This window comes from Electrophorus electricus, chromosome 6, assembly GCF_041902795.1.
Source record: "Electrophorus electricus isolate QZ-2024a chromosome 6, ASM4190279v1, whole genome shotgun sequence".
In the NCBI taxonomy this organism is placed as follows: domain Eukaryota; kingdom Metazoa; phylum Chordata; class Actinopteri; order Gymnotiformes; family Gymnotidae; genus Electrophorus; species Electrophorus electricus.
Window position 1 is genome coordinate 25,011,748 of NC_137502.1, and position 12,808 is coordinate 25,024,555.

The window sequence follows — 12,808 nt, forward strand, 5'->3', positions numbered from 1 at the left end:
AAACCAGACACCAGAAGTTTTTATATATATATATATATAAAAGAGAGAGAGAATAAGAGTGACTGACAGACAGCTGTGTAAGGGCGGCTGACCCCACAAAGCTGTGCCCTTAGAACTGGGAGCAAAGGTCACGTACAGTAGGAACCAGCTTCCAGGTCGAGGCGAGCTCACCTGCCAAGCCACGCCCCCTGATCAAGCCACCATGCACTGCTGCTCCACAAGGTTTAGGGCCCAGATTTAAAATGACAAAAAAGTGAGCTGGAATGTTTATTGATTACAGCTGGGCGGCAGAGCTGGCCCAAACAGGAAACACGAGCGGTTCAGACCCAGGCGGGGCCCTGAATGGCCATGCCCCCACCCCCCTAGCTTCATGGCCCAACCCGCTTCCAGAGACACACCCACGAGGCTTCTCCTGATTGGAAAAGACAAGCCAAGGGCCTGGAAATTCACACGTATGCAACGCACACTGCACTCTGCAACACACGCGCACAAACACAAACAAACTCCTCCATTTCTAAAGCAAAACCAGTCGGCAGTGTGGTGCCTGTGGTTGATTTAAATGACTGTTCACACGTGTCACATCAGCCTGTGACTCTGATTAAACCCTCACAGACCTGACTGCACACTCACAAACCCTACACCTCTGATCCTGACGGAGAAGTGGAGTACAAACCCTACACCTCTGATCCTGAGGGGGAGGTGGAGTACAAACTCTACACCTCTGATCCTGACGGAGAAGTGGAGTACAAACCCTGCACCTCTGATCCTGACGAAGAGGTGGAGTACAAACCCTGCACCTCTGATCCTGACGAAGAGGTGGAGTACAAACCCTGTGGTCTCGGGTCTCTCGGTGCATGTTGTTGTATAGTACACCACATTGTTGATGCACATTGCCATCAAGATAATCATTGAGATCCGCCTTGAATTATAAACATATTGTCATGCCCATGATGTGGTGGCTAAGGAACGGCCGGCTTACTTTGACCAAAATGATTAACATTTGTTAGATAATGTGAAGTCTGGGTCCTGAAAACACCAGACAGTCACATGGAATGGAAGAGATCAGACAGGATGCTCACATGTGCAACTGATGTAGCCCTGTGTGCTTTGTTATTATTGCAAAGGCTATCATGATGATAAGTTTCAACAAATATTATCCTGCACAGCTGTATTTACCAGTAAGAATTCTAGAAAAATTCTCATTCTACAGCACGCACACTCCTCGGTGGGTTAGCTTGAGCTGACGGGGGTTACGCACACTCCTCGGTGGGTTAACGTGAGCTGACGGGGGTTACGCACACTCCTCGGTGGGTTAACGTGAGCTGACGGGGGTTACGCACACTCCTCGGTGGGTTAACGTGAGCTGACGGGGGTTACGCACACTCCTCGGTGGGTTAACGTTAGCTGACGGGGGTTACGCACACTCCTCGGTGGGTTAACGTGAGCTGACGGGGGTTACGCACACTGCTGGGTGGGTTAGCCTGAGCTGACAGGGGTTGCACACACTCCATCTGATTGGTCATTCATAACATAAGTCCTGGTTTTGCACAACCAAAGTCATAATGGATAATCTGTCTCATTAAGAAGTGTTTTCCATGCCCCATGTGTCTGTCTCTCTCTCTCTCTCTCTCTCTCTCTCTCTCTCTCTCTACCCCCCCCCCGGCCCTTTCAAAGAAAAAGGTGTCCCTGTGTCAAGGATAATTCCACAAGGGCAGTCAGGCAGACTAACAGCCTGCGCTGTGCACTGAAGTGGTTAGTGTGAGGAGCCTTCAAGGATGGAGAGACAGAGAGGGAGAGGGAGAGAAAGGGGAGAAGTAAAGAAGAAAGAATGAGGAGAGGGAGGAAGCCACCTGTGATGTCTGGCACATAAATAAGGCGTACGCTCACAAGGAGAATACAATAAACTCTCCCCACATCTAAAACTCGCGGGGGCATGGTGCTTTCTTCCATCTGCCCTCCACAAGGCAGCTAACTTTATCGTCTGTCGAGCTCCCACAAAGACTTGAGAGCCATCAGTCACAGACAGGGTAAGGACAAAAAGACAAGGGAGGGAGGGAGAGAAAGAGAGAATACGAGTGAAGAGAAAGGAGCTGGAAGGCTCCCTGGCAGCCTCCAGCATGGGGTGTGCTCCCCCTCTCCCTCCCTTCCTCTCCTTCTCCGTCTACCGTGGCGCTCCTTCGTCATGGAGATCAGCAAACCCGCTGGGGAAGTGAGTGGGAGCCCGAGTGGGTGTCGGGCAAGAAGGAACAGGTAAGGCAGATCCAGAACGGCAGTTCTTCTTTCTCCACGGCCACCTACCAGCAAATCGACTGCAGACATTTGGCCCTTCCCGTCTTCATCCTCGCTGTTAGACTGGGTCATGCCCTCACCGTTGTGTTATCTGAGCGCCAGCGCGAGCGGTTGTGTTGTTAGAGCAGGGGAAAGCCTTCGTGAGCGCTGCGCTCACCACAGGTCTGCAGCCCCCAGTCAGAGAGGGGAACACGTCCATATTTCACAGCTCACACTGGAGCTGGGACTCGTGCCTCTATGGTTACACAGAGCCGAAGCCAGTGCCGGGTCACGGGCGCACGCAGGTCAACGTCATACACGGGTCACCGTCACACACGGTGACTGCGGCACACAGGTCACCGTCACACACGGGTCACTGGGAGAGTGACGCTGAACATAAGCTCCAATGTTACAGAGAGACGTATGCACATATACACACGAATACACATACAAACATACACAAATTTCAGGACATTTGGAGAAATAAGGATACCTTTAACTACAACTTCAGTTTGAATTGTTTTTATTTGTTACATTAACTAACATAAATAATTTTTTATGAACAAAAGGCACACAGTTCATATATAAACAAGGAGGACATATTTACAACTGTCACAAATTAAGTACAGAAATTAAATGGCAGAGTTGGAGGAGGGGAATGAACAAACAGAAGAATGTCAAAGGTCAGGGTCTGGGTCACATCCAAGTGACTGAGGGACTGACCACCAGTGTGTCACATTCTGGAGGAGAGCTGTGGAAGCAGCTTCTCTGCAGACCTACAGATACCACACACACACGCACACATGCATACAAACACACGCTCCCACGTACGCACGCACACACACACACACACACACCCACGCACGTACGCAAACACACACACATGCAAGCACACACGCACGCAAACGCACACACACACACACACACACGCACCTCCGCTTTTTCAGCAGCGTAAGTGAACGGGCACTTAAACAGTCTCTTGCTTAAACACTCAAAGACAAATGATGGAAGCTTGGTGGTTTCTCTCTCTCACACACACATACACACACACACACTCTGACTCTGTTCCGTACCATCCAAAACTTCTAAAGAGTGCATGACCAGGTTCCCGTATATATCACACACAAGGGCATGTGCTCGTTATCACACCCCTCCCCTCAACCTCAGCGGTGCAGTCCTGGGCCCACGTGTGTCCAGGTGTGGTCACCTCTGCTGCGGCCCCCTCAGATGGCCACGGTGCTGGCCACCTCCTCGTACTGGATGATGAAGTACGGGTAGCTCTGGTCATCGTTGAAGATGACAAAAATCTGTGGGTCCATCCAGTTGTCCACACACGAGTCAAACAGGTCGCTGGAGGGGTCGCGGGGGCAGAGGGGCGGGGGCCGACGCATGGTCGGGTTGCCCACCGTGAACTTGCCTGTCAGCACCTTGGCCAGGAACATGTAGTGGACGCCCCGTGGCGAGCGTTTGGAGAAATTGTGCGAGTACGCGGCCTTGCGGGCGAAGTAGCTGCCCTGGCCGAACATGGTGGCGTGCTTGCCACACACGCGCGGGTCAAAGTTATGCTTGCAGATTCCCTCCACCACGTCCTGAGAGGTGCCGTGGAATAGATGGCGTTCATTCAGCAGGCGGTCCATCTCCGACATGCGCCGCGACATATACTCCTTCTTCCTGCAAGGAGAGGAGAGGGGCGAGGACCCCACGTGTCAGTACAGAAACACTCATTACCGTCATGGGTTACAGAAATGAGACCTAGCATAAATCGGTACAGAAACATCATGCAAATTGATGGAGTCCATGGACGATATGCAAACTATTAAACCCTAGTGAGTTTAATTAAGCAGTGCTCTTCAAGTGCTTACCATGTGCATAACATTTTGTTACTGAAACAGCAGAAACTTTCCTGGATTGACAAGCTACTGTCAAACTACACAGTGGAGGAAAGCATCTCCCCCGAACACATCTTCCCAAAACATGCTTCCCCACAACTCCCCAAGGCCTGTCCGACACGGCCGCAGCTCTGCCGTTCCAGACTCGTCTACACAAATACGCTACATAGCAGTTATAAACAAAACATGAACAAGGATACGACAACAGCGTCGGAGATTACGCCAACACCAGTCATGGCTCTCCACAATAGTACTGCAGGAGCCTGCTTCGAGACAACGGGCTCACAGAGGACAGGAGAGCAGGACAGGCGGGGGAGAGGTGGGCTCGGTGCCCCAAGAGCTGTCAGCTCCCACACCCAGCCACGCGCAACCAACAGCAATGCTCTGTTAAGCCCTGTCTACACACACACACACACACAGCTATGGTGACTAAACTGTGGCAGCTTGTGTTTAGCCAGTTTTTACAGCTGGTCCTCTCTGTCATTGTCTGTCGCTCTCTTCCTGCTCTCCCCTCATCCCTCTCCTCTGGATGCCTGCATGACTTTGGCTTTTTGGCTCTTGGCTACATCTCTTCATTTCAGCACAATCCCTCTTTTATTCTGTCATCTCTTGCTCATTCTGTTGCTCTCTCTCTCTCTCTCTCTCTCTCTCTCTCTCTCTCTCTCCCTCCCTCCCCCTCTCTCTTTTTCCGTCCTTACCGCCACCACCTATCAGCAGGATACACACAAAGCAAGGACGCACAACAGTCCTACACACACACAGGCAAGCAGAGAGAGACAGAGATGGGGACAGAGACAGAGAGAAAGAGAGAGACAGGGAGACAGAGAGAGGGGGAGAGAGAGCAGGCTTCACCTGTGCAAGCATACCCTATTTTGATGTAATTATTGAAAACGGAGAGATTAATATTAATTTAGCTAATTTAACAGTCTAAATAGGACCAATAAAATGTTTTTTGTTTGTTTTAAAAGCTTAGTCATTGTCTTCTGAATGCCTTTCCGGTGCAGGGGTATTAGGGTCAGAGGCTTGCTGTCTAGATGTGTACACACATCTACGTTTTTGCTTGTTTTTCTGTTATCAGTCATACACACCCACACACACCCACACACACACACCCACACACACACACACCCACACACACACACACACACACACACACACACAGACACACACACACACAGACACACACACACACACACACAGACACACACACACACACACACACACACACACACACACACACACACACACACACACACAGACACACACACACACACACACAGACACACACACACACACACACACACAGACACACACACACACAGACACAGACACAGACACACACACACAGACACAGACACACAGACACACACACACAGACACACACACACACAGACACAGACACACACACACAGACACAGACACACAGACACACACACACACACACAGACACACACACACACACACACAGACACACACACACACACACACACACACACAGACACAGACACAGACACAGACACACACACACACACACACACACAGACACACACACAGACACACACACACACACAGACACACACACACACACACACACACACACACACACAGACACACACAGACACACACACACACACACACACACACACACACACACACAGCAGCCCACCTTTTCCCCTTCTGCCTTGTTTCCGTGACAATGGCATATTAAAGAACAACAACATGACAGTCCAGAAAATACCTCCCCCCCACACACACACACAGTATATCTATATACAAGCATCAGTGTTACTTTAGCACCTCTTCTTCCCCACACACTTCCTCTGTGCGTGTTCCGCATTTCACATGCACCTCTGAAATCCATCACACACACAACCACACACACACACACGGGGGTATGCATCTGCATCCGTCCTACCACACTTCACCGATGATGGTTACTGTGGTTTCTGACAAACGGTGTGAATCAGTGGCAAATAAGCAAGCCTCGCTTCCCAGGGCCCGAGACGCTGAGTGGAACAGCACCCGCGCGCGTCAGGGACCCAGCGTTTCCATGGTCACCATTCCAGCTGAGCCGTGGGGCAGGCAGGGAGCAGCCCTCCATGTAGCCTGTAATGCCCCAATCATGTCTGTAATACCCTCATCACATCTGTAATATCCCCATCACCTCTGTAACACCATCATTGTTTTTGTAATACTCCCATCACATCTGTAACACCCTCATTGTGTCTGTAATACCCTCATCATGTCTGTAATATCCGTGTATTTGCACTGAGCACAAGGAGATCGTGGGAGCATTTCACAGATCTAGGCCCCTGGGACCTTACTTTACAACTGTGATGGAGAAACGTGCCTAGCTGGCACTGTTATGGATAAACGTGCACAACTTGCACTGGCACAGATAAACGCACACAATTTGTACTGTTACGGTTAAACGTGCCCAGATGGCACTGTTACGGATAAACGTGCACAACTTGCATGGTTACGGATAAACGTGCTTAGATAGCACTGTTACAGATAAACGTGCCCATCTGGCACTGTTACAGATAAATGTGCCTATCTGGCACTGTTAGGGATGAACGTGCCCAGCTGGCACTGTTACTGTTAAACGTGCACATCTGGCACTGGTATGGATAAACATGCACAATCTGTACTGTTACGGTTAAACGTGCTTAGCTGGCACTGTTACGAATAAACGTTCCCAGATGGCACTGCCGCTCACCTTTCGTACTTCTCCCAGAGGAAAGGGTTCTGCATGCGGAGGATCTTCGTGATGCGGAACTTGGTCTCCGACACTGTCTTGTGGAAGAGGTTGTAGACAGTGCGGTAGCTGCGGTCGTCGCGGGAGACGGGCACCTGGATGAAGTCCTGGCTGGGGCTCATGGGTACCCACGTCTCAGGGAATGGCCCTGGGGCAGGGCCGGGGGCGGAGCCGGAGGCAAACACGGGGGAGAGTGGCTGAGGCCCGGGAACATCTGGAGCTTGGAGGCCGCCAAGAGTCCTGCATAAAAGACAAAAAAATAAAAATAAAATCGCTACAATTGACCGGACGGCTTTGCTGACATTAACGGTGCAGTAAATACAATTTCCTGCTCCAGACCTCTCCTGACCCTCACAGAAATTCTAAGCATATGAAAGCGATTCTCTTTCCCTGGCCTTGATTTTTCCAAAACACTAAATGCTCGAGCTCAGCGTTCCTCATCCCAGCCTTAGGGTTTAGCCCTGGTCCCAGTACACCTGCAGCAGGTATTCATCTTTCCTAACGGCTCAGCTCGGGTGTGTAGGGATGGAGCAGGAACGTCCGCCTATGCAGCATGCCCCGGGGGAAGGGTGGCGAGGCGCTCCTCCGATAAACCGGGCCCAGTCAGGTAACCTTGTAAACGGGTTGCTCGCGAAGAAGTCTGAATTGTAAACATATTTTCCACCGTCTAATCCCCCGAGGCATGGCGGCTCTGTTCAGGAAGAGCAAATGTGTCTCGATATGTTCTCAAAGTGCTCTTTCAAAGCTTTTTTTTCTCTTTTACTCGGCACTTTCTGCAGGCGACTCGACCGAGCTGGAGATAGGACAGGGATATGCAGCCTTCTCCGTCCGCCCGGTCCGGATGTCCTCCCTGCTGGGGGGGGTTAGACTCCAGCCAGGTAGACAAGATCACTTCAGTCAGCATGACTACCTGATGAATCATGCTGTAGCCATGTTTCTGAGAAACTCCCAGCAAGAATAAGGATATGGGCCGATAGAAATCAAAGAAAGAGAAAGAGAGAGATTTATGCTGCTTGCTGAGCACTAACTGGCCCACCTCGGGCTAGCTGAGCTCAGCACAGTCTATTCCAGCCACAGTAGGCGCTACTCACGACCCCCCGGGTGCCATGGGAGGGAGCGGGGGGCAGGAGACGGGGAGTAAACAACCCCTGACCACCTCAGAAGCCTCCACGCCACTCCAGCAACTGTGCTCAAGGAGCACGCTCAGTCCTGAGCACACCGTGGCGACGAGCAGAGCTAATAAGATCAAAATATCGCACATCGAGCTTTGAGATACGTCTCTGCATGCATGCTTCAACACTATCTGTACTGGAGATAACCAGGGCAGACCGGACCAAAGGTGAAGAAAACACCACATGGCTGTGAGCTGCTAAGCTGTGTTACCGCTACGCTCTTTTGAATAGTTTGGGGAAACTAAAATGAAAAAGCAAAAGTAATTAAAGCAAGGATGGGCGGCGCTTGTAGGATTCACTTCCTGCGCAGTCCAGAAGAGTTTCAGAACAGATGCAGGCGTGGAGGAAGGCACCGGGTGGGCAGAGCGAGAGCGGCTAGCCTGCAGGCCCCTCGTCCTCTGGCCGCCATGTTTCATCCGCGTCCAGTGACCTGCAACCAATTTGCGCGTTTCTCCTCACTTGCAATTTCGGTTTTCGCACATCTGCTGTGAGCCGTCAGTCGGGCCCCCACCAAACGCAAACGTGGGGCTCGGGCTGTCGGGGAACAGCCTGTTAGCCCAGGTGCACATTCGCTGGCAGCGATGCGATTCGTTACGGAATGTTCCAGAAGTACGGGCTGTGCTCATGCAGAGACATTAATCAGAGAGTCTTCGAGCAGACAGACACAGATAACTCCGGGGAGGGGGCGCTAAGCAGAAGCCATTGTATTTAACCAGTCACGGACAGGAAAATCCCAAATCTGTCTAAACTACATGACATAAGATTCATACTCCACCACTAAACGTGAGATACATACTCCACCATTAAACGTGAGATACATACTCCACCATTAAACGTGAGATACATACTCCACCACTAAATGTGAGATACATACTCTACAACTAAATGTGAGATACATACTCCACCACTAAATGTGAGATACATACTCTACAACTAAACGTGAGATACATACTCCACCACTAAACGTGAGATACATACTCCACCATTAAACGTGAGATACATACTCCACCACTAAATGTGAGATACATACTCTACAACTAAACGTGAGATACATACTCCACCACTAAACGTGAGATACATACTCCACCACTAAACGTGAGATACATACTCCACCAGTAAATGTGAGATAAATATTTCTCCACTAAACGTGAGAGACGTACTACACAGGCAGCATGAATTTCAAAGTGGAAGTTGAAGCTCGTTTATGGGGCTGTGTGCCGGGTTGGCCAGAACAGAGGCAGGTGTAGCACTTTTGTTCACGTGTTCTCCACTAAACGTAATGAAGGCTCTTTTCCATCTGGAGCCAATAGCACCAGGCTTCACTTTCTCTGCTTTCTTTTTCTGTCTTTTTCTCTCTGTTTCTGGGCAGTGAGTCCCAAATGGACCCTGCTGTGATTTTATTGTGTGTTCTCCTCAGTGTTTACCCGGAAATAGGCAGAGTCCTGTGGAGACGTTCTTTCTTTTCACCACAAGCACGGCCTGGGAAACTGCTTAAAAGCGGACAAACAAAAACACACTTCGTTTGTAAGATCTTTCAGCCTTTATCTGCCGCTGCTTTCGGCAGGGCGGGGCCACGTTTCCATGGATACTCACTGCAGGTAGGGCGACAGCCTGATGGAGGACATGAAGAGCGGCCGCTTCTTGATCTGGCGGCGGAAGCCGAAGACGGCGTTCTGCTGGAAGCCCTCGCGTATGTTCAGGATGTACTGGTTCTGCAGCGTGATGAAGCGCACCTCCTTCAGGCCCCGCCCACTCGCCTCCTCGATCAAACGCACCACGGGCTGCGGGGAGAAACAAGGAGTCAGGGAGCAGGCCACGGACAGAGAGGGAGAGGGAGAGAGAGGCATGGAGAAAGGAAAGGAAAGAGGGAGGGACAGGGGTGAATGAGACAGAGAGAAACTAAACGAGAGACAGACCAAATGAGAGAGAGAGAGAGAGAGAGGGAGAGAGAGAGAGAGAGAGAGAGAGAGAGAGAGAGAGAGAGAGAGAGGGAGGGAGGGAGGGGGCGGGAGAGACAGAGAGAAGACTGTAGAGAGAAACTAAATGAGAGACAGACCAAATGAGAGAAAGAGAGAGAGACAGATGGAGAGAGAGAGAGACAGATGGAGAGAGAGAGAGAGACAGATGGAGAGCGAGAGAGAGAGAGAGAGAGAGAGAAGGAGGGAGGGAGAGACAGAGGGACAAACAGTGCGAGAGAGAACCACAGCACATTCACACAGTTCTCCTGCTCCCACTCTCTTGGTCTGGGCAGACCGTGTCCATCGCTGGAGGTTTGAAGTGTAATAAATAAATAGCTGGATTTCAAAAAGGAACACTTATGCAATGCTGTGATTTCAGACGTCTGCACGTGGGCAGAACAGGACGTCTTCTCTGGTTAACGTGAGAGCCAGTTCTCTCAACAAACACTTTTGCAGCCAATTAGACGAACAGTCGTCCTGGACTAACTGAACGCGGACTCTCCAGCTGCTGGCAGGGTTAGCACGCAATCTATGAGTGCTGTTGTCTTATTGCTGGTGTAGCTAACAACAGATTAAAGGAAGTGGAAAGCAGGATTATTTCACTCGCATGGCAGCTAATCTCAGCTGTCTTCACGCTGCCAAGTCAGAAGATTTCGGGACATGTTGTCATGTTTTGTTTGTGCCGTGTGCAGGACGTTTCTCAGGTCTCACCTCTGAGTACTCCCTCCAGCCAAAGTTATCTCTACAATAATATTTCCATGTGGTGAGACAGCTGGGGGTGGGGCTTGTGTTGGGGGGTGTGGCTACGGAGCTGGAAGGCGTGGACAAACGTCTGACGAGGTCAAACTCCAGGTCACACACCCTCATGGCACTGAAGTCCAGCATGAACACACGACCCCTGTGTATGGGATACAAACACTGCAGTCAGTGATACATACAATACTCACACGCATACCCATACACACACACACACACACACACACACACACACACACACACACACACACACACAGATTATTCCATGCGCATACTAAACAAAGCAAAGACGTTCATACAGTGTACATACAGCTAGGTTCATCTATTTGCTTTCACCAGTATGCAACGCACAGGAAACTACAGTTCTGTTTTCTTTCAAATTAAGGAGGCTTGACTGAAACACACTTTGGCATTTTGAAAGCCAATGAGGGGCTCCAGACTTCAGTCACACAGAACCAGAACCTGTGCTATGGAGAGAAAGGTCGACCCCTCTGACCACACATTCTCTTACACACACACACACACACACACACACACACACACACACACACACACACACATATATAAAGGCTGGACAGCTACCTCTAATAACAGCCTTATCAATCACACCCACTCTCAAGTGCGGTGAGGATTACAGGTCATGGGTTAAAAGTCCAGCTAGAGCTCCAACCTCAAAGCCAGAGCTAATCTACTGAAATGAACTTTCCGCACATCTGACTCACACACACGCACACACACACAAACAAGCAAACATACAGACATGCACTCAAACACAGACACAAGCACAGACACAAACACAGGCACAGACACACAAACACAGGCATAGACACCCACACACTGGCACAGACACCCACACAGGCACAGACACCCACACACTGGCACAGACACAAACACAGGCACAGACACCCACACAGGCACAGACACCCACACACTGGCACAGACACAAACACAGGCACAGACACCCACACACTGGCACAGACACAAACACAGGCATAGACACCCACACACTGGCACAGACACCCACACACTGGCACAAACACAGGTACAGACACCCACACACAGGCACAGACACCCACACACTGGCACAGACACAAACACAGGCACAGACACCCACACACTGGCACAGACACCCACACACTGGCACAGACACAAACACAGGCACAGACACACGCAGAGACACACGCAGAGACAGTTTCTCCATGGCCTGTTATTCATTCATGTCTGTGTGGGTTCCTCTGTGATTCAAAGTGTATCCAGAACAGAAATTGAGAGAACGCGCAGCCAGAAGCAGAAGTGAGAGGGACTGTTTATGTGCTCGGTCTATTCATGTCATCGTCACCTTTCCGCAAAGGGTTTTACTCAAACCGGTTTCTTGCCGTGCCCAGCCCAACCCTGTGCATCCCACGGCACTCCTGGGACGCGGATCGGACAGGGGTCATGCCGCGTCCTGCCCGGGCACGGCCCACATTTTGAAAGCGGCCCTGCGCAGTGTTGAAACCGGACAAATACGGCACGGCAGACAGCCAGAAAGGGAGAAGAAGGGAGAGATGGAGGGAAAGAAAGAGAGATATCACACAACCCCACGTGGATCTCGCAGAGCTAAAGGTGGGGGAGCCGAGTCATAGTGCGGCACCCGCCGGCAGGAAGGGTGGATGATGAACGGGAACCCCGCCCCCGCCTCGCCATGAGACACGCGCTAGACTAAACAAACAGGGATCTCGGAGCCCAAACAAACACGGACACTTAATTAAACAGTGACAGGATCAGTGAGGCAACAACAGGGCTCTCAGAGGAACATGGAGTCGGATACAGCTGAGAGTCCATCTGGATTTCCAAAGGTTAGTTTTGACACGCGTGTCCCTCCCACCCATATGTCAGTTCTCAGTTCTACTGTGACACTTGTCCCAGACTTGCACGCCGCGTCACCCGCACGTCGACATTCCCGGGGACCACAGTGGGGCGGGGAGACTTTCCAGTCAGCCGTGCACGGGCCATTCTGGCACGGCT

At 50.9% G+C, this 12,808-nt stretch overlaps 1 protein-coding gene across 1 annotated transcript in view; it reads right to left on the reverse strand.

The window, feature by feature from the left end:
• Positions 1–2,774: 2,774 nt before the first annotated feature.
• Positions 2,775–12,808, reverse strand: part of tiparp (TCDD-inducible poly(ADP-ribose) polymerase) — an 18,865-nt gene continuing 8,831 nt past the window's right edge. Inside the window, exons 3-6 of the mRNA XM_027026897.3 lie at positions 10,757–10,943; positions 9,681–9,868; positions 6,877–7,155; positions 2,775–3,939 (exon numbers count right to left, since the gene is read on the reverse strand). Of these exons, the coding sequence (XP_026882698.1) occupies positions 3,492–3,939; positions 6,877–7,155; positions 9,681–9,868; positions 10,757–10,943 (1,102 nt within the window). The 3' untranslated portion in view covers positions 2,775–3,491. The remainder of the gene's footprint in view (positions 3,940–6,876; positions 7,156–9,680; positions 9,869–10,756; positions 10,944–12,808) is intronic.